The 21,937-nt window shown below is 48.2% G+C and overlaps 2 protein-coding genes and 1 long non-coding RNA gene across 3 annotated transcripts; all 3 read left to right on the top strand.

The window, feature by feature from the left end:
• The first annotated feature begins 976 nt into the window (after positions 1–976).
• On the top strand, positions 977–3,902 carry LOC125507788 (uncharacterized). The gene is made up of 2 exons (XM_048672285.2): positions 977–1,326; positions 2,355–3,902. Exon 2 carries the CDS (start codon positions 2,456–2,458, stop codon positions 3,572–3,574), a length of 1,119 nt encoding a protein of 372 aa, XP_048528242.1. The 5' UTR covers positions 977–1,326; positions 2,355–2,455; the 3' UTR covers positions 3,575–3,902.
• A 137-nt stretch (positions 3,903–4,039) lies between these two features.
• Positions 4,040–5,592, top strand: LOC125555600 (uncharacterized). Its single transcript, XM_048718502.2, has 2 exons — positions 4,040–5,147; positions 5,257–5,592. Exons 1-2 carry the CDS (start codon positions 5,045–5,047, stop codon positions 5,424–5,426), a joined length of 273 nt encoding a protein of 90 aa, XP_048574459.2. The 5' UTR covers positions 4,040–5,044; the 3' UTR covers positions 5,427–5,592.
• Positions 5,593–10,941: 5,349 nt separating this feature from the next.
• Positions 10,942–12,924, top strand: LOC147967982 (uncharacterized). Its single transcript, XR_015603214.1, has 2 exons — positions 10,942–11,161; positions 12,615–12,924. It is a non-coding gene; the product is annotated as an uncharacterized LOC147967982 (long non-coding RNA).
• The last annotated feature ends 9,013 nt before the right edge of the window (positions 12,925–21,937 follow it).

Below are 21,937 nucleotides of genomic sequence, written 5' to 3'. Positions count from 1 at the left end.
AAACCATGGATCATCCAAAAAAGTTGGGTTCGAAGAAAAGTAGTCCTTCTGCAATAGCTGTGCTCCGGACACCCTATCTCGATTGATCACTCTTCTCCCTTCGATTGAGCCCTAGAAATTGATAATATGCTCCACCTGCCGGCCCATTTCCTCTTGCATGCTCATGAGCATGATCGCGTCCACTTCTTCGTCCGAATATGAGGTATCGAAGAACTCATCTTGAATCATTTGATCAAGCTCCGTGGGTCCATACTCCTCGTCCGGCGAAGCATCGAAATTCATCGTTTTCCCTAAAGAATCACAAAAAATACAGTCAGACAATGTATCAAACACATAGAGTGCAAAGGCGGAGCCAGAGAGTTGCTGGACGTACCGCGGTGGGGTGCGGGCCGACGACTACGTCCCCGGCGGCGAGGACGGGAGAGAGGATTGCTCTGCCGGAGGTAGCGGCGTAGATGCTAGGAACAGCTGCGGGGCGCAGGCGGCAGCGGAGCGGGGAGACGAACGCCGAGGAGTAGGAAGAAGAGAGGAGAGAGCGAATGGATCCGGTAGGTCGATTTGGTGGATTTGATGCAATTTGCGGTGAGGTTAGCCTGTCGGGTCCGACATGATGTGTCCGGGCGCCCCATATCCGTCCTATATTTGAACTGAATTTAAAGTGTGCCGGTTAGCCCGGACGTTTGAGTCATGTTTGAGGCGTTCGTCTGAATCAAAATTTCATGACCGATAACCGGATGGCCTGCCCAGACGTATGAGGCGGGTTTGGACGCCCGCTCAACTGCTGTCCCTGGAGTTTAATGGAACCTGAGTTCCCTGTTTTTTTATTTATTTTTAAAGACAGCCTTGCCCGGCCTGTTGGTCAGTGGTCCGGCTACAAACATGAGGACTTTTGTCTTGCACGAGTGACGAGTTTACCAACCTAGTTGTCACACGGTTGACGCATGCAGAGGATCACGACCCCCGTCCACCCACCCACCCCTCCTCGTGTTCTTCCTTCCCATCCCATCCCGTTCCCGAGGGGGAGTGGAGTGGCGAACCCAAACCCAAGGCCAAAGCAACACCAGTCGCACATCCCACCGCCCCGCAACGCCAAGCCAAAAGCGAATCCACCCCGCATCCCCTGCTTTTCCTTCCTCGCCTCCCTAAATTTAGCAGCATGGAGGGGGACGAGAGCGATCCATGGGGGCCGCTGATTAAATGAGGCCAGCAGATCGCGGTGCGCCCCCCGCCTCCGCCTTCGTCGCCGCCCCCGTCTCCGTCTCCGTCTCCGTCGCGGTCTTCGTCTCCTCGTTCGTCGCCACCGCCGTCGTCGTCGTCTCCCCTGAGGTGAGACCCGCTCCGCCATCTCTGTTCTGTTCCTCGACATCCCGCCCAGACCCAGTACGGCCTCTTCCGCCTCTTCTCCGGCTCTGAGATATGGAGCAGCGAGCGAGATTTGGCTCTGGTTGGATTTGGCGCCTGCCGATTTGAGAAGGGATTCGGTCCGAGCCACCAATCGGGGCGGGGAGTCGCTAGGTGGCGGCGTGTAGGGTAGGGTAAGGCGGCCTCTCTTGTTTTTGCGGTCACTACGATGCTGTTTTCGTTCTATAATAGAAACAGCAATGGGGGAAAACCGATGGCATGGCATGGCATTGGCAGTGTGATCTAAGGTGCAGTTTCAGTCTGATTTGGGCGAGACTGCTGCTTGCTTCTGAATGATGGTAACAGGAGGTGGGGATGCGGATTGGTTGGACACCAAATTGGGCATACAGATGCATTTCAGTTTGATCTGGGCAACAGGGGCTTGCCATCTTACCTGTGTTGCTATCAGAATGGGTGTGAGTTTTCCGCATCGCGGTGACCCATCAGGCATATAGGAGGGATCACCAGACTGCAAGGGGCCCTAGCTGTTGGAATCTCAAATACGTACTTGTTTGTGTGGTTGATAGATTGGGGTGGCTATGCTGTTGACAGTACACGAGCAGTTAGATCATGCTTGTTGGGGTTTACTGGCAAGAATGCCGTGACAACAGATGATGCTAGCTCTGCTCTGGTGTTATGCTGCACTTTCATTTTCTTCCTTATTTGGTTGATGCAAATGCTGAAATGCAATAGCGGCTTGTTTATCTTGGCATATAAGTATCAATTTCATGGCTCCTTGTCTTGTCGTACATGTATATGAATGTGTGCATTTAAAGAACAAGTCAGTTGCATCACAAATTCACAAGAGTCTGTGTGTAGCTGTAACTCATCCCCATTCTACTTCGTAGACTGAGAATCTTACCTGTATGTTTATTTTGTCTAAGTTATGTTGCTTCCTGTACCACTTTCTTCTCCTTGTTTACTTATTTTCTGTTCCCTCTTGCATAATGCAGGTTGCATTCAGCTTCCGATATTGCCGTGTTCCCCAGGAAGAGAGAGTGCTTGGGGCACTCTCATATGCTTCTCCGAGACTCGCTCATTTCTTTCCTTGCCAATGAAACAAGACAGTCGCATGGCGGGAAACTCGGTGAATCTGCCTCATGCAACTAGAAGAAGAAGTACTTTGGCTTTCAAGTTCCTGATACCCTTCGTTCTAGTTCTTTCAGTTTCTGTTATTGCTGTCACCCAGTACTTCCAAAGTATCTCCTACTTTCTGCGGCCGCTGTGGGACACACCACCAAAGCCCTTCTCCCGTATCCCGCACTACTATGCCCCTAACATGTCCATGGACCAGCTGTGTCAGCTCCATGGCTGGGGCATTCTCTCCTCCCCTCGCCGTGTCTTTGATGCTGTTCTCTTCAGCAATGAGCTCGATATTCTGGACATCCGCTACCATGAGCTCTTTCCGTATGTTGACAGGTTTGTCATCCTTGAAGCGAATGCTACCTTCACTGGCATCCCAAAGTCACTCACCTTCTTTGAAAACCTCAACCGTTTCGCATTTGCTAGCTCAAAGATTGTCTATGACATGCTTCCCATTGGAGATTTGGATCCTGATTCTCGCCGAATGCCCTTCCTTGTAGAAGCCGGTCACCGCCGTGCACTTAACAACCTGCTAAAAAGATCAGGCATTGCTGTGGGGGATGTCTTGATCATGGCTGATGCCGATGAGATCCCCAGTCCTGAAACCGTGCAGTTGCTGAAGTGGTGTGATGGAATACCGCCAATCATGCATCTCGAGCTAAAAAACTATATGTACTCCTTTGAATTTCATGTGGATCAAAACAGCTGGAGAACGACAGCGCATGTGTTCACCGAGCGGACCAAGTATCAACACTCCCGCCAGACCGACCTGATGCTGGCCGACGCAGGCTGGCACTGCAGCTTCTGCTTCAGGGAGATCAAGGAGTTTGCTTTCAAGATGAAGGCATACAGCCATGCAGACCGGGTGAAACATGACATCTTCCTGAACCCTGACAGGATCCAGAGAGTCATATGCAATGGGGATAACATTTTTGACATGCTACCTGAGGAGTACACGTTTAGTGATCTCTTCAAGAAGATGGGGCCGATACCGAGGTCAGCGTCCGCTGTTCATCTTCCATCCTATTTGATCAGGAACGCGGACAGCTACAGGTTCTTACTTCCTGGTGGGTGCTTGAGACCGGGCTAAATCAGAAGTGTCTTGTAACTTGTTAGCCAACAGTATTACTTTTAGATGCAATGTTGTTGTTACTGTGGAAATAGGTGTGTTTTGTTTGATGTGGAGCAGTAATAATTTTACTGTTTTAGATAGGATGGTAGAAACTTTGTGTGTGTGTTCAAGGAACCATGTGAACTTCAGCTTAGAATTCACCTAAGGTGATACAAAGGTAAAATAGCGACAGGGATCGCCGCCCTTTTGGGTTCATCCTGATGAGCAGGAAGCACATCAATGATGTAATTGTTTTTGATCTAAATAAGGAGAGAATGATGCCCTTGTCTTCTCCTACTGGAATCAATGGAACAGGCTACAAATGCAGAAATACAAACATAGCTGCTGACTATATCATCTGCATTGTTTGCATGCTAATCTATGTTTAGTGTTACTTAAACATTTTTAAATAACAATCTCTAATGGACAAATGTTTATTTACAGTCTAAACTCACATGTTTCCCTCTCAAAATGAGAACATTTAACTAAATAATTTACATTTAGTTGTAATCATATACTGTATATAGTAAGTCCATAGTGTACTATTTTTGTTTTCCTTAACCTAGAACATGAAGAGCCTATTTTACTCCCTTAAAGTCACCCCCTCATCTGTCTGAGGCTTGGAACTGTAAATGGAAAATCGGGAGAAAATGTAGCGCTGATATATACACGTGCTGATATATTTACTTGGAACTGTAAATGACAACATAATGCAGGAACAAGCCAAAAACTATACACGTGCTAGCCGCTTTGCATAATTATTATTCAGTAATGTTCAGCAGAGAGTTTCATTTGGTCTTCAGATCATCGACCCACACATGTTAGCTTCTGGTACATACATGGGTCCTATGGAAATTTTGATCTGCTTGCAGCTTGTAAACACTTTCTTCAAGCTGCTCAAAAGTTGCTGGCAAATCTAACTTTATTGATCATTTAAACCTCGAAAAGGAACATGTGTGCCAAAATATAAGAAAACCATTCAGCTTGACCGCCTTCCAGATATTTCTGTCATCTGCTGTTTCCCTCTATAGGATCTGACACATTGTTCCTAGTTCGTCGACACATCATGTTTCTTTCGTTCCATTTTCTTTAATATGCTTCGCATTATGACCCGCTGTTTAGTGTAGACACGACTTCATGTCACTGTTTTTTAGCATGGAAAAATATTGCACTGTGCAAAAGTTGATGCAAAACCAATACTTTATTTATCTGATGTGCATTGTGCAACAACTTTAATTGGTTAAAGCTTTAAGATGTCTGCATTTCTATCCATGTAATGTACTCTCCACATATTAAATGATGCATATCTTCCATCAAGTCTCAATAGTGCTTTTGAAGGTACAACACATCTTTGCATTTTCTAGATATAATTGCATCATACTCACTTTCTTCTACATAGTTTTTCTTTTCTTTTAATACGGTCTGCTCATCCATGGCTATAAGAAGAGAATGCTCTGTCTCTCCTCTCCGACAGCTTCATACATGGAGGCTCCCAAGGTCAAGATGCCAGACTTGTGCTTGCTCTTGCTCATGGCACTCCTGTTGCTTCCTGGTAAGCCTTGCTTGGAATAATTATGCGATGAATATAAAACAGTTTCTCAGTACTCTATTCTTTTTTCTGACGCTGCTGTGCAAAATGATGTCCTTATTGTTTACTGCAGGGTCCGAAGGTCATACCTGCGCGACGGTCAGCCAGACCTACATTACTCTCTTATGTGTGCGTGATACGTGCGTCAAGAACTGCCACAGCGAGGGCTACACAGGAGGGAGGTGCGTGATCACCTCCTTGGAACCTCCCATGTTAGTCTGCTTCTGCATGAAACCCTGCTGATGATGCTTCTGAAGCAGTAATATTTTTGTGTGTGTTTAAGGAACTACATGTGTGAACTTCTATGTTGTATTTGCTATGATGAGCAGTTCAACATAGAGTTCACCTAAGGCGATGTAATAAAGGTAATGTTTTGATGGAGTTCTCGGCCCTTTTCGGTTCATCCTGATGAGCAGCTACAGATGCAGAGATAGAGATTTAGTTGTGCTGTGATGCGATTATATCTTCTAGAGTGTTTGATCTGGTATGGAGTCGATCTGACCCCCCCCCTTCCCCGCGGCTCCCGCGTCGTCCCCCTTGGGCGACTCGGGGGCGACTAGGGTTTCCCCTGGCGCCGCCACCCCCTCCAGCCCCCCTCCCCTTGCCGCCGCCAGAGGTACGCCAGCCTAGGAGGCTGCCGATGAAGGTGGCGGCGAGGCTCCCCGTCGCTTCGTCCCTTGGTGAAGGACCCTGGACGCCGGGGCGGCGGCCCCGGACGGCGAGGCAGCGCCACCTTCACGGCAGGTGGCGGGCGCGGGATGCGGCGAACGGCCTCCTCGGCTTCTTGGGCAGCAAGGAGCCGGCAGGAGGTGGTCGTGGTGTGGGCTTCTTCCACTCCAGATCTGAAGGTCGTGCTTCTCTCCTCCTCTGCTCCACTCCCCCCTCTGGCGGTGTCCGATCTGTGGCTTTGGCTATCAGATCCGGTGCTGGCGGGGTGATAGTGGTATAGGACTGCGTCTGGGGTAATCCCTTGGCCGGTTCTCCGGCCACGGCGGCGACAGCGCGTGCGCGCGTGGTTTTCCTCCCTGGAGGCGTCGCTGAGGACCTGTTTCTTTCCACCCCCGTCCCAGATCCCGGGTGAAAGCCCAAAACCCGTCCCGGGTTGGGCGGCCGTGGCGCCATGCGCGTTGTTCTCTCCTTGGAGACGCCGCCTGGGGCTCTCTGGTTCTTCGGGAGAGTGGTTGTGAGGTTGGCGAGCGCTCGTCGGCGGCGAGCCCAAGGGGTGATTTTTTTGTGTAGGGTGTGTGTTCCTACAGGTGTATGCCTTGACGGAGTAATGCTCTGCGGCGGCAAGGTCGTGGTGTGTCATGGTGGCTCTGCTCCTGAGCCGGGTTGGAGGGGGATAGGGTTCCTCTTCCCGTTGACAGCCCCACGACGCGCACCGCAGAAGCCTCTTCCCTTGTGCGGACACTGGAGCGGCACCTGGTGCTTCCAACTTGCTTCCCTGGTGCTCTGCATTGCTTCTTCGACGATCCTCCCGGCAGCTTTCCTTCTGTTTCTCGGTGTCCAAGGAAGGTGGCAGTGCAGCGGATGTGGTGTGTCTTTGGTGTGAAGAGGACAGATAGTTTACTTGCTCTGGTGTGTCGGCCGGCGCCCGCTCTAGCTCTCGGGTGAGCTCCCAACGATCCGATGGTGCGGCGCCTTCGAGCCTAGGCGAGAGGATAGGGTTCCTCTTCGGCGTTGGAAGACAAGTGCTCGTTTTGTCGGATGCTCCATGGTCAGGCGACCCCCGGTGCCTCCATGCTACTGACCGAACCTCGATGCTTCTTTGTTTTCCTGTCTTTGGTCCCGGGGTGCAGCGGGCTTCGACATTACTTGCAGGACTTTCTCGTGTATTTTCTTGGTGTGCAGTAGTGTGCGTTGCGTTGTAAGCTGCTCAGCCAGCTCCCATGTATCTTTCGGTCGCTCATGTTTGGTGGCCTTGTGTAATCTTGGCCGGTTGATGGCTTTGTTAATTCAAAGCCGGGCTCTACTTGAGCCTTCGTTCCAAACAAAAAAATCTTCTGGAGTGTTTGCATGTGAATCTATCTCCAGTGTTTGACGTTGTTAAATTGTCTGGATAATGTGTGCTAGCACAGTGCTTGACAAAAAGAAGAAAGCAAAACATGAAGACAGTTGGTGCTAGCTCCGTTAGCTTCCTCTTTGGCCCCCAGAGAAGCGAGCGATCTTTCTCACTGAAGATGATATCCACCTCAGATCTCGAGTCTTAGGTCTGTTCCTCTCTGCATTGTTTTCATAGTTCTGCAGGCCTTTTTAGGGCCATAACAACTTCAACGTTTGCCGTTGTATCATCATGACCTCAAGCATGCTGCAAAGCCGCGCTGTGGCATTTTGCAGTGAACGTTTGTTCGTTCTAGGCATAACTTGTCTGATTCGATCATATCTTCTGCATTGTTTGCATGTTAATCAGTGTCTGATGTCACTTGAACATTTAAAGAACACATAATTCCCACCTCAAAATAAGAACATCTAACTAAATAGGAGCAGTTCTATTTCAGTACATCATATATATATATATATATATATATATATATATATATATAGGAAAAATAGATACTACCACCTAGTGGTAGTTACCACCTAAGAATCCACCGTTCATCTCACGCACCTAGATTGAGCGTGCTATTTTTTGAGAATGCCTAACGGGCTAGATGAGGTTCCACCCGATCCATTTAGAATAGTAAATTAATTATTTTGATTAATTTATTTGGTAGTTATCCACGTCGATCTGGCCGTGAACTTATCCCAATTTTTGAATGGCAATTCTATCTAGTCGTCTCACATCCTTATCCGCTTACTAACCAACCTACCATTTCTCTCTACGTAAAAATAGTGTTGTTTCTATCTTCTCTTTAACAACAGCAAACAGATTTGTTAACTATCTACGTTTTGCCGAGGCGACACTTTCATCGCCGGCTGTAGACGGAGGATCAGCGTCCTGTGAGTATTCTCCTGCCGCCAGCGAGACGGTGAAATAATAGCTGGCCGTTGTCGTTCTGAGCAGGGGCGGAGCCAGGCAAGCACGAGGCAGAGGGCCTGCTTCAGAGCTACAATGATCTACAGTATGAAACAGTGGAGAAAATGCTACAATGAATGAAGACTTTCTATGCCACAACCCGGGCCTAGGCCCCCAGGCCTGGGGTGTAGCTCCGCCACTGGTTCTGAGTACCACACAAGCCAGTTATCTACGTCCAATTTCTTTTCTTTATTGCTTAGTTGGATTAACGATATCATAGTCTATCAGATTTTCAACTCTAAAGAATTCATGCCCCCTCATTGACCTTATCATCTGCTGCGGTTCTTTCATGTCAGCGGCACCGTGATTTTGAAGATGCCGAAGCGACCACAGGAGCAAGGCGTTCGGTGAGGCAACCGGAGGAAGACCAACGACGTCTCCTCGGAGCGTACGCAAGGCGTCACCTCTATGGAGCTGTCGCTGGTGACGGCGCATCCATCCGCTCCGGATTTGATTGGCAACTTCCTCCACTGGTGTGTGGTTTTACACTGGATGTACCACGGGCGCAACTAGCCGTCGGCGACGAGCTGACTACTCCTGCATCGACCCCAAGCATCGATGGAAACAAGACTATATTGTGTATATCAAAAGTTCAGTATCATGTAGAGATATAGAAATTATGGACGAACAGTTTGTATTGGTTTACACGTACATATGTCTACAGTATATCATGCAATATACTACCTTTTTGTCATATACTCCTTTTCTTCTAATCTATATACTACATGTACGTTAGGTGACTGTGAAATTACATGTACACACTATGCCCGTTCCTATACGCTTGTTTAGTTCCATTGACATACTACTTCTGATTAGATAATACTCCATACTACCATACTACCTCTTTTATGATACTCCATACTACTTTTGTCATATACTCCTTTCTTCTAATCTACATACTACATGCAAGCACGTCAGGTGCTTGAGAAATTTCATGGATGTCATCCACATAGTACTATTACTATTAAATACCCTCTTGATTAATTCCATTGACATACTCCTTCCCTTGATACTCCATACTCGATAAGTACATACTCCATGTAACATGCCTCTCCATCGACTGTACAAGACATACATCATACTCTTCATGATTATGTAGTATACATAGTATATATTCTATGATTTTGTAGTATATAGTATGTGGGAAATATAGCATATATACTATAAAAATTGGAGCATACCGAAATTTTCCTGAAAAATAGAATATATGTCCTATGATAATTTTGGAAGTATGAAGTAGAAAAAAACGAGTATGTACGCCAAGATTTGTTTTCCTTTGCAAGTACATGCGATCAAGCAAGCTAGCCCTCATTCAGCAATTTTAAAAAGTAAGTCTTATCCATGCAATCAGATGCGGTGCATGCGGCCGGGATATTAGTAGGCTATTCAACTAACCATACGCAACTAACTAGACGGTGGGACATTAATGGATCTTTTTTGTTCGCTAACCCGCTTGGCTTGGCTGCGTGAGATGACACATGGCAGCCAGAGAGGTAGGAGGTAACTACCATTGCTTGTAGATAAAATTTGTCATATATATATATATATATATATATATATATATATATATATATATATATATAAAAGACCATCGAAAACACATAGGAGTGCTCGTCCTCGCATGCTCCCTATATCTACGTTCGTTCGTTTCTTTTGGGATCAGAGCAAAAGGTGTATTGGTTGGGTGGGTGTCCCGTATATGAGATATAGTAAAAGTGGATTGGACCCACCAGTCAACCACGTAGCGCTATGGCATTTGGAACCGAACGGGGACGCCGTGACCAGCCCGTATATGAGATATAGTAAAAGCGGATTGGACCCACCAATCAACCACGTAGTGCTATGACATTTGGAACCGAACGGGGACGCCGTGACCAGCCCATATATGAGATATAGTAAAAGCGGATTGGACCCACCAGTCAACCACGTAGCGCTATGGCATTTGGAACCGAACGGGGACGCCGTGACCATCTTGCCACACCACGTAAATTAGTGTCTGAACTCTGAAGTCTAGTATACTGATGTACCATTTTCCAATTATGACTAGTAGCACTGTAATCTCCAAACACCGCTCAACCCCATCCACTAGGGTCTAGGGGCAGTGGGCGCTGCCGTCCGGGAGGCACAAGTGATTGCCGTCTTCCCCTGCGTGACGTACCTACACTACAAGCTGGTCACGGCGTCCCTGTTCGGTTCCAAATGCCACAGCGCTACGTGGTTGACTGGTGGGTCCAATCCGCTTTTACTGTATCTCATATACGGGACGTCCACCCAACCAATACACCTTTTGCTCTGATCCCAAAAGAAACGAACGAACGTAGATATAGGGAGCATGCGAGGACGAGCACTCCTATGAGTTTTTGTATTGTCGTCGTCCCCCCCCCCCCCCCCCCCCCCCCTCCCTTATATTAGTGGCATTAGCAGTTCACCCCTAATCTTTGTCTGTGGCTTGGAATAGTAAATGGAAACTCACTGAAGAAAACATATTGATGAGCTGGACAACAGAATACACAGTAACAACTAAATACACAAATACTATACAAGCTCTAGCCGCTTTAGATAATTATTGTTTAACAATAAACAAACCAAATGGGTCAACTCTATCTAGAGTTCTAGACCAAAAATTTCAGTATCTGTCAATGTACAACACGTAGTTGCATCATCCCTATGTTTGTTTTCATTCCATAAAGTCTCAAGAATGCTTCGAAGGCGCAACACATCTTTACATCATCCAGATAGAACCGCGTCTTCTAGACATACTTTTTTTGTTTTCTTTTCATATGGTCCGCTCATCCACGACTATAAGAGGAGAAGGTGTAAACACATTTGGATCTGCACCATCTCCTCTCCTCTCTAGCTTCATTTCCTCTTTGGGTGCTTATACCTCGAGACATGGCGGTACTCAAGGCCAAGATGCCGGCCTTGTGCTCCCTCTTGCTCATGGCACTCCTGTTGTTTCCTGGTAAGCCTTGACCGGAGTAAATTGCAAAAAACCATCACAATTGGAGACTCTAATTCACAAAACCACCACCATTCGGTTTTTTTTCAAAAAACCACCACCATTGGGGTGACAGTTTTCAAAAGACGCTGATCTGTCACTAAACACATGTTGACATCATTTCTGATGGATGGGACCCACTGTAAGTGCTGATGTGGCAAAAAAAACTCGTCATCGTTCACTTGTCTGTTAAACTAGAAGAAGGGGCCACCCGTCAGCTGCTGCCGGTGGAGGGGGGCAGCTGAGGTCAACGGCGACCAGGGGCCCTCCAACTCCGGCGACGCCGAAAACCAGGCCGCTGGATCTGGCGGACAGGAGCCGCATCGGGCGAACCTGCGGCCGGTGCGGGAAGCCGGCCCCTCCCCGTTTCCTGGTACTGGCGTGAACATATGCTGTGCCGCCTCCTGCGCATGGTACGGATCGGGCGTCCACCGTGGGTCACGCACGGGCTGGCTCCGGTGCCTGTTGTCCAGATCCGGCGTCTGCCGTCAGGGTCCCGCGCACGGGCCAGCTCCGATCCGGAAGGATCCCGCGCCGAACCACCGGTTGGCGCCGGTGAGGCAAGCCGCTGCCGCCCCGCCGTTCTTGGGGATTCGAGCAGCAGCGGCCGCCACGCACGGGCGCGAGAAGCGGGAGCCGCCACGGCTGCGCAGGGGCCCGCGAGCAGCAACCCCGTTCGCGCATGGGCACGATCAGCCATGGTCGCGCAAGGCGCGCACTGGCGTGCTAGCAGCGGCCCCATCCGCGCACGGGCGCTCGAGCAGCAGCGCCGCGCACCCCGCCTCCTCCAGAGCACGGGCGCGTCGCAGCGGGGACAGCGGACGCGATGGCCATGGCCCTGCTCCGCCTCCGGTGCATGCCGGGGCTCCCGAGGGCGCCGAGAGCACGACGAGCTCTCCTCGCGGGTCCTATCGATGGCAACCTCCAGCGCCTGTTGCTCCTTCCCATGGCGTGCATGGCCACCTCCACAACTTCGGGTGACTTGGCCTGGAGCAGGTGGTGGCGCGCAAGGAGGCTGCTGTCTGCGGTAATGACGGCAAAGCAGCGCGGGGCGGCGACGAGTGTGATTTTGACTGGTCAAACCTGACCAGATAGCGCCGTTAGTACGTACGTGACCGGTGCCGTCTACACCTCGGCCACGTTACATCCGACATTGGGACCCAGCGGTTAATTTTTCGTCAAACGGCTCTAAGCGGCATATTAACGTTTTTTGAAAACTGTTACCTCAATGTTGGTGGTTTTTTGAAAAAAAAACGAATGGTAGCGGTTTTATGAATTAGGGTCCTAATTGTGGTGGTTTTTTGCAATTTACTTCTTTGACCGGAATAATTATCCGAGGAATATAACATCTTCTTGGTGTCCTATTCTTTTCTTTGATGCCGTGGCGCAAAATGAGATGACCTTATTTTTACTGCAGGATCTGAAGGCAAGACTTGCTCGGAGGTCAGCAGGACATACGCTCCTCTCTTATGTGGGGACGACACATGTGCTACTCACTGCCACAAGGAGAGCTTCCCTGGATCGAAGTGTGTGATCACCTCCTTCGACCCTCCCTTTTCAATCTGCCTCTGCAAGAAGCCTTGCTGATGATGCTTGTGGAGCAGTAGTATATTGCTTGTGTGTTTAATGAACTATACATGTGGACATTTATGTTGTATTTGCTGTGATTAGCGGATCAACATAGAATTCACGCAAGGCAATATAATAAAGGTGGAATTGCGATAGAATTCGCCGCCCTTTTGTGTTTTATCCCGATGAGCAGCTAGAAATGAAGAGATAGATATAGCGTGTTGTGATGCGATTATATCTTCTGGAGTGTCTGCATGCATGTGAATCTATCTCTAGTGTTTGACATTGTTAAATTATCTGGATAACGTGTGCTAGATGTATTTTGTATTTGTATGATCGAAGCTAAAATGCTCAACGTGCACCATACATGGTAATTGCAAAGGAAAATGTTTGTTTTCAACCGGATGAAAACATTGTCGCGTAAACCAGGTCACCCGCACGGCACGTGTCCCCTACACGAGCGAGTCCACCGCCTCCCCACCAGCCTTATCTCCTCCGCTCATCCTCTCCTCCACTCGTTCACCCTCCTCGTTTCTTTTCCTCTTCCAATCTCCTCTTTTCCGTTCCAATCGAGAGGAAGGGTGAAGCCGACCACTGCAGTCGCCGGAGCTGCAACGCAGCACCAAGACCAGGCGAGGCGCGGCTCGCCGCCTGTGCTTGCCACCGCTGTTGCAAGGCAGCACGAAGGCCACAGGCTGGCGCCGCTCGTCGTCGGTGCTGCAACGCACACGCCGGAGGTGCTGCGTTGAAACTTTTTTGTGGCACTGTCGGGCTACATTGGAGCACCGCCAGGCTGCTGAAGCCGCGACGGGGGACGGAACAGACTCCACCAAGGCTGCAATGAAGCTTCGTCGGAGCTGCATTGAAGCTTTCGGCGGAGTTGCAATGAAGCTTCGTCGGGGGCGTCGCGGCCGGTGTTGCCATGGAGCAGTCCTGGTGGTTCCCGCAGCGGTTGCCGGCGGGATCTGGGAGTTGCGCTGCAGCGCTCGCCGGCGGCTCCGTCCACCCGCAGCACTGGTAGTGTTGCAACACAGCACGACGGTGGCGAGCCACCGGAGACGAGGGAGATTCGCTGGCGCGTCCCGGCGAGCACACATCAAAAGCCCTTGCAATCAGACGCCTCGCCACAGCAGTAGCGGTGTTGCAACACAACACGGCAACGGCGGCCGCCGGAGTTGAGGGAGATGTTCTGGCTCCCGTCTCGGCGAGCGCACATGTAGGAGCAACAGCATGGCCTCCTTGCACAGTGGAGGGGACATTGCTGTCTTCAGAGAAGTCACGAGCTGAACAGGATCAGAGGGAGAGAAGATGAGAGCTGAAAGGGAAAAAAGAGAGAGAAGACGCAAGCGAGCTGCCTTGCTTAGATCGAATGGCAGCTAGCGGCAGATCGGACGGCTAGCCAGCTGGATGATTTTTCTAGGAAATCATCCGACTGATTTGTAGCAGCCGCCAATTGCAAATCATGGTTAATTGTGTCTGCATGGCGAGTTTGTGCAATGAATTTGTAGTTGGCGCTGAATGTGCTTAATAGTATAAAAGAACCAAGCCAGCTAGATGTCGGCGTTTCCCCTTCACGTCTTTGCTAGACGTGAAGCTATAATCTGAAAGCTATCTAACCCCCAATCAAGCAGCTATCCCTTGATTCTAATTACTTTTATCAGGATTTTAAGCGTGCTGATCAATAGAATAAGAGTTCCTTCAATAGGATTTAAAGCGTGCCGTAAATAGAATAAGAGCTCCGTCAGCGTCTCAACCAAGCCTATAAGATCATGGTGTTATCTCTTGGTTCAATTCTTTGTAAGCATGAACAATTGGACACTAGAGTTTGCACAAAACTACTGAGATTTCATCTCCTCTGGTATGAACAGACTTGCTTCATGTATATTATCAACTTTGTGTAGGCCAATTAATAAAGTGTTCTAGTTTTTTGTACAATGGAGAGCTGTAAAATTTGAAAAAAGAAGAAAGCAAAACATGAAGACAGTTGGTGCTAGCTCTGTCAGCTTCCTCTTTGGCCTCCAGAGAAGCGAGAGATCTTTCTCACTAAAGATGATATGCACGCAAGACCTAGAATCTTAAGTTTGTTCCTCTTTGAATTCATAGTTATGTAGACCTTTCTTACGCCACAACATTTGCCACGTTTGCCATGATATCATCCTGACCTTAAGCATGCTGCATAGCCGTTCGATTGGATGACATAGGGTAGCATCGCTGTGACGCCCCCAATTTGACCGTACACTAATCATACATGCAAACGTGTACGATCAAGATCAGGGACTCACGGGAAGATATCACAACACAACTCTACAAATAAAATAAGTCATACAAGTATCATATTACAAGCCAGGGGCCTCGAAGGCTCGAATACAAGAGCTCGATCATAGACGAGTCAGCGGAAGCAACAATATCTGAGTACAGACATAAGTTAAACAAGATTGCCTTAAAAAGGCTAGCACAAACTGGGATACAGATCGAGAGAGGCGCAGGCCTCCTGCCTGGGATCCTTCCAAACTACTCCTGGTCGTCGTGAGCGGGCTGCACGTAGTAGTAGGCACCTCCCGAGTAGTAGTAGTCGTCATCGACAGTGGCGTCTGGCTCCTGAGCTCCATCGTCTGGTCGCAGCAAACGGGTATAGGAAGGGGAAAATGGGGGAGCAAAGCAACTGTGAGTACTCATCCAAAGTACTCGCAAGCAAGGAGCTACACTACATATGTATGCATTGGTATCAAATGGAAAAGGGGTATTATATGTGGACTGAACTGCAGAATGCCGGAATAAGAAGGGGATAGCTAGTCCTGTCAAAGAATACGCTTCTGGTAACCTCCATCTTGCAGCAGGAGAAGAGAGTAGATGGTAAGTTCACCAAGTAGCATCGTGTAGCATAATCCTAACCGATGATTCTCCCCTCGTCTCCCTATGAGAGAGCGATCACCGGTTGTATCTGGCACTTGGAAGGGTGTGTTTTATTAAGTATCCGATTCTAGTTGTCAGAAGGTCAAGGTACAACTCCAAGTCGTCCTGTTACCGAAGATCACGGCTATTCGAATAGATTAATTTCCCTGCAGGGGTGCACCACATAACCCAACACGCTCGATCCCATTTGGCCGGATACACTTTTCTGGGTCATACCCGGCCTCGGAAGATCAACACGTCGCACCCCTACCTAGGCACAACAGAGAGGTCAGCACGCCGGTCTAAATCCTATGGCGCAGGGGTCTGGGCCCATCGCCCTTTGCACACCTGCACGTTGCGAACGCGGCCGGAAGCAGACCTAGCCTAGCAGGTGTTCCAGTCCAATCCGGCGTGCGCCGCTCAGTCGCTGACGTCACGAAGGCTTCGGCTGATACCACGACGTCGAGTGCCCATAACTGTCCCCGCGTAGATGGTTAGTGCGTATAGCCCAGTAGCCAGACTCAGATCAAATACCCAGATCTCGTTAAGCGTGTTATTTTGAAGTAACCACGAACGCCGACCAGGGCCAGGCCCACCTCTCTCCTAGGTGGTCGCAACCTGCCCTGTCGCTCCGCCACAAAGTAACAGTTGGGGGCCGTCAGGAACCCAGGCCCACCTCTACCGGGATGGAGCCACTTGCCCCTTCGTCCCCCATCTTCGAACAGTATCATAAGTAATGTAACAGTATAAAGTATATAGCATATGCCCGTGATCACCTCCCGAAGTGATCACGGCCCAGTAGTATAGCATGGCAGACGGACAAGAGTGTAGGGCCACTGATGATAATCTAGCATCCTATACTAAGCATTTAGGATTGTAGGTAAGGTATCAACAGTTGTAGCAACAATGACAGGCTATGCATCAGAATAGGATTAACGGAAAGCAGTAACATGCTACACTACTCTAATGCAAGCAGTATAGAGGAGAGTAGGCGATATCTGGTGATCAAGGGTGGGCTTTCCTGGTTGCTCTGGCAAGAGAGAGGGATCATCAACACCATAGTCGTACTGGGTAGCAGCGGCGTCGGTCTCGGTGTCTAGCGAGAGAAGAGGGGGAAGAAAGAATAAATAGTAAGCAAACAGATGCATAGCGATGCATGACATGACAAGTATCGGTGTTAGGGGTGCCCTAACGCGGTATGAGGTGGTACCGGTGAAGGGGGAATCATCCGGGAAAATATCCCCGGTGTTTCGCGTTTTCGGACAGATGAACCGGAGGGGGAAAGTTGCGTGTTCCCTATGCTAGGGATGCGTGGCGGACGAACGAGCAGCGTATCCGGATTCGTCTCGTCGTTTTGAGCAACTTTCATGTACAAAGTATTTTCATCTGAGTTATGGATTAATTTATATTATTTTTTTGAATTTATTTATATTTAGAAATTACACAGTAAAATAATTTTGTCTCCTGATGCTATTCTAGCATGGTGTATGACAGTAGGGCCAGGGGGTTGGGTTGACCCAGTCAAAGGTTAACTAGTCAACATATGAACAGGGCCATGTGTCGTTGACTTAGACAATTATTTTAAATTTTGTTTTTCTCTAAACCATTAGTGGGTCCACATGTCATCTACTATTGGATAAATTAGCTAGCACTACTAATTATATAAACTAACTAAAAGGCTGGCCAGGGTGTGGCATAGCCGGCCACACACGGCTGTGGTGCCTGCACACTACGCACTCACGTATACACACTATGCTAGGGAGTAACTCTATTTCTTTTAACACAAGATAGCATTTTATGATTTTTGTAGGATTTAATCCATGCATTATCTGAAGCAGGTCCAATGGAACAAAATGAGGCTTATTACGTCTACTTTCCGTTTATATAATTTTTACCCATGTTAGGACTTGTCTTATCGCTGTTTAGTGGCTGTCTAGAGGGCTTGGCATTGTAGAAATACGAAACCTAGCTACTGCTACAGTAACTGAACATTACTGTAGCAGAGTAGCAGCAGAATGCAGCGGCTGCAGGAGACGGGGCAGGCGAGCGGAGCAGGCTCAGCGGCGGGAGCGCAGGCGCAGCAGCAGGTGCGGGGATCTGAAGCAGCGGCGGTAGTGGCGCATCAAGGCAGCCAAGCGCGCGCACACGCGGGCGACACAACGGCGTAGCGGACGGGGTGATGCCAGCCTGCAGGAGCTGCGCCATGCCGCAGCGAGCGGGAGGGGCGACGGGCCGTGGTGCGCGCTAGACATGGGCGGACCGCAGGGCACACAGGAAGCAGGCTGCGCACGGCAGCACGCCAGAGGATGGCGGACGTACAACACGCACACATGGAGCCACGGGAGGATTCTCATGAGCACATACGAGATTACGGGGGTGTGCGCAGGTGCGACCTCGTCCAATGGAGCCCACATGCGAGGTAGACGGGTCCTAGGTGAGATCGGCTAGGCCCAGCTCGCGACCATGGCGGACGGTGGCTACGGTTATGAGCGGACGCGCTAAGGAGCCGAATCCGACGAGGGAAAAGGGAGGAAAATAAGCGGAGGCTCACAGCGACTCGGAGGCATGCTCGGGGAGGTCGGGGATAGCCGGAGCAGTACGGATCGACGCCGGGAAGCGGTAGTCGTCGTCGGGGAAGAAGGTCGCGGCCGACGTCTTGGCGGCTCCTCGATCCAAATCAACTTGGGTAGACGATGTGGTCGACGTCGGGGATCCTCTTGAACGTATCCTTGCAGCGCGGGGTGGCTTCGGAGCGTGTTGAGGAAGGTGGCGCGGCGATGCAGCGCTTGGCTATGCGCAAGGAAGAAGAAAGAGGCGCGACGAGGGGGGGAGGGGTGCTAGGGTTCGGGTGAGGGATGGTGTTGCTAAGTAGGGTGAGAGAGGACCGTGGATGCGTGCCACGGTGCCATGGCATCCGTGGATGTGCTCCACGATGCCTCACTGCTACAGGTTGAAGAAAACCAGTGTGGGCTGGGCCTTCGTGCATTGTAGCACTTAGGTCCAGTGGCACTGTAGCAGATGGGCTTTTACTTTCTCTGTTTTCATTTCTCTTGCCCATGTTTTGCATTTACTTGAGCTAGTAAATGAATTTACTTGAACCCAAAATTTAGTATATAAATACTAGACTATGTAATGACCTAGCGCAACAAGTTTCAAATATTTTCGAATAGTTTAAATATTTGTTTAACTTTAAATGGTTGATTTAAATAATGTTGGTTCTGTTTTGAATATTTTAGGGTCATTTAAATATCCCAAATGATCTTGTTTTACTCATGAAAATTAGTTAGTGAATATTTGGAAACCAACGAACATTTTTGTTGTTGTTTGAATAAATATTAATTTGACTCTATTTTAAATTGAATGTGAATTCGGTTTGGAACATAGTGAGGTATAGGAAAATAATTGTGATGACATGGCATCATTAGTGAGTGGTTATTGTAGCTTAATTATTCGCGCGTCACAATTCTCCTCCACTACAAGAAATCTCGTCCCGAGATTTAGGAGCGGTTGTACGGGGGAAAGGATCTGGTTACGAAATACTAACAATTCTTCTCGGTCATACTTGCTCTTCTCGAAGAGGTCGATCCATGACATTGATGGCTTCATTCCTTTGCTTCAGCTCATCATGATGAAGTTGTCGTCCTTTCCTAGGGGCACTCCATCGTACTAACGAATAGGTAAGGGGCAGCTCTACAACGATAGGATGTTATAAGAGAAAATCATCTGGGGGTATTCCAAGAATGAACACATGAGTATCTCTCGAGTTGAACAAATGAAACACCTCGAGAGCAAACTAAGAAGGTACCATAAGCAGTTTCAAGCAGATAGACAACCGTTGTTGCCTGAAACAGCTCGTGAAAGGGGTTCAGAGCAACGATAATTAGTGTTGCGTCTGATACCAGAATTGACGATCTCTAGGAAGGTGTCTCCTGAATTACCTATGAGGTCACGCTCGAGGAATAACTATGGAAACAGGGGGTGTACAGGAGAGCCAGGTTTCGATCCTGTGGGACTGTGGGTTATGGGCCCACCATGTGGGTTAAAGTAGAAAGGGGGTTGACATCTTGCACGGTCACGATAGCAAGGCATGTCAGAGGGTAGCCTGTCAGTTATGTCGGCAACAACATCGATACCAAGGGCGAGGGATGAAGAGAACCATTTTCCTGCTCGTTGAACGAGGCGGACCAATAGGCAAGGTTCTCGTCCATCGGTGGCTACCAGAATGTCAGCAACAATAGTAACAGGGTCTTACTGACAGAGTGGTACAACGAGGTGTTTACATAAGCAGGGAAATATTACTGCTTATATTATATAGATCACAAGAAGGTTTAAACAAACCAATGGAAAGGAAAAGTGATTATCAGGTTTAAACAGAACAATGGAAAGAAAAATGTGTATACACACATATTTCAGGGGTATATCCTTAGAAAAATGTGTATACACACATATTTCAGGGGTATATCCTTCCCAAGGACAAGCGGAGCATGATATCCATGACAGGATAGAAAGTAGGAAACCATTTAGGTAAGTGGGGAGGAATCTCATGATATTACCCATACAACAGTGTTAGGATAAATGATAAAGAAAACTTAGCATTGTGCTTCAAATGCTCTTATTGAAAATCGGATTACCACATGCATGCTTCGAGATAGCATTGACATGGTCTTCAAGCAAAGGTCAGACTTTGGATACAGCAAGGATCCATCAAGAACAACTTGTAGAATAAGTCTTACAATTTCCTCATGGAAGAATGGATAACCTTGCTAATAAGGAAACTATAATAGTAGGTCCTTCGGCCAAGTGTGCTAGGCATGACATCACCTTACCGGGTCATAAAATACCAGTGTTATAACTCTTGGAAAAATGTTTCAACCATCATATCTGACCGAGATTCAGATCTGATCGGTGTTAGGATACCTCAGACTCAGGATGCCTGAGAAGAAAAGGTGCAACACAATTTGACGAGATGACATAGTAAGTTTCTCGGGAAAAGAATTATGGAAGCGAGTTCCAAAACAAGAGTTCATCATTAAACCAAGGAGAGGATAAGGAGGTGGCTGATGGACTCAGCGATAATTCCTCAAGATTTCCAAAAGGACGGATTTCCACAATTATGTGAACAAGGCGATAACATTTGTCAATTCAAATGATATAATGTTGTATGCTCTAGGAAAACATACACCATCAATCATTAGTTGAAAGGTGTGCCCGAAGTATGACCTTAGGCAGCAAGCTCAATGTTAGAGTGACGATTCAATAACCAACAGTCTAAGAACAAACTATCGACCGTTAACTTCAAAGCAACAGGGTTTCTAGAAGTACAGAACTCAAACAACATCATTAGCATATTGGTATCCTGGTTAAAAACAACACTGGAACCAAGGAAGAATGGTGATGGTGAGAAGTATCATCATACAGAGAATTTCTAAGAGGTGGAGCAATCCCCACAACATTCTCGACAGAAAAGACAGTAATACTTCAAGGCAGAATACAACACTAGCTAGAAAGCAAGTTGTATTCATAATGTGGACAAGTTCGCGATGAAAGGAAGTCAAGGGCTTTGTTGATCATAATAAAATCATCAAGGGCAAGGAGGGTATTTCTCATCATGAACACAGTTGACATCTCGGAAGAAGTCAAAGTGTTGAAGGTGATCCGACACATTTGCCGGGAGGTTTCAAGAGGATGCAATCAAACAACAACAACAACAAGCAAGGAAATGACGAAGTGGCAAGTTATAGGATCAATATATAAGCTGCAAGCTCGGGACCAAAGTTGCCTTTCAAGACAAGCAACATGATGTTGAAAGCTCGACGTAAGTCGTGCTCACACACTGAAGAATTCATGCCCAGAGAAGGACGCGGTAGCACAGTCAAAAGTAGAAAGACCAAGATGCAGCCGATAGTCTAGGAATGACCAGATTGGATTCAGAATTTCCTAGTAAAACTACTAGGGGTATTTGATTTGTAGTGTGGAATAATTTCACTAGTCGGTGCCCTCGGTTGACAACAACCCAGAACCCGTAGAGTGATTACGACAAGGAAAAACATTACTTCAACAAGTTAGTAAGATGTGGTGTAATGGCAAGGCATCTCCGAGATACCAGGGGGTAATACTCGAAGGTAGAACATGATAGAAGTGGAACCGGGTCATTGACCTATGACAGTAGATACTTCAACCTTGCCACAATTAGATGAGGCACTGGAATGAATTCCGATCAGATATATCAGATCAGGACAGCATGGTCGGAATCATAACTGTAAGGAATCAATTTCAAAA

This window comes from Triticum urartu, chromosome 5A (assembly GCF_056163025.1).
Source record: "Triticum urartu cultivar PI428250 chromosome 5A, HENAU_Tu73, whole genome shotgun sequence".
NCBI lineage: Eukaryota > Viridiplantae > Streptophyta > Magnoliopsida > Poales > Poaceae > Triticum > Triticum urartu.
This window is presented reverse-complemented; position numbering and strand designations above follow the sequence as displayed.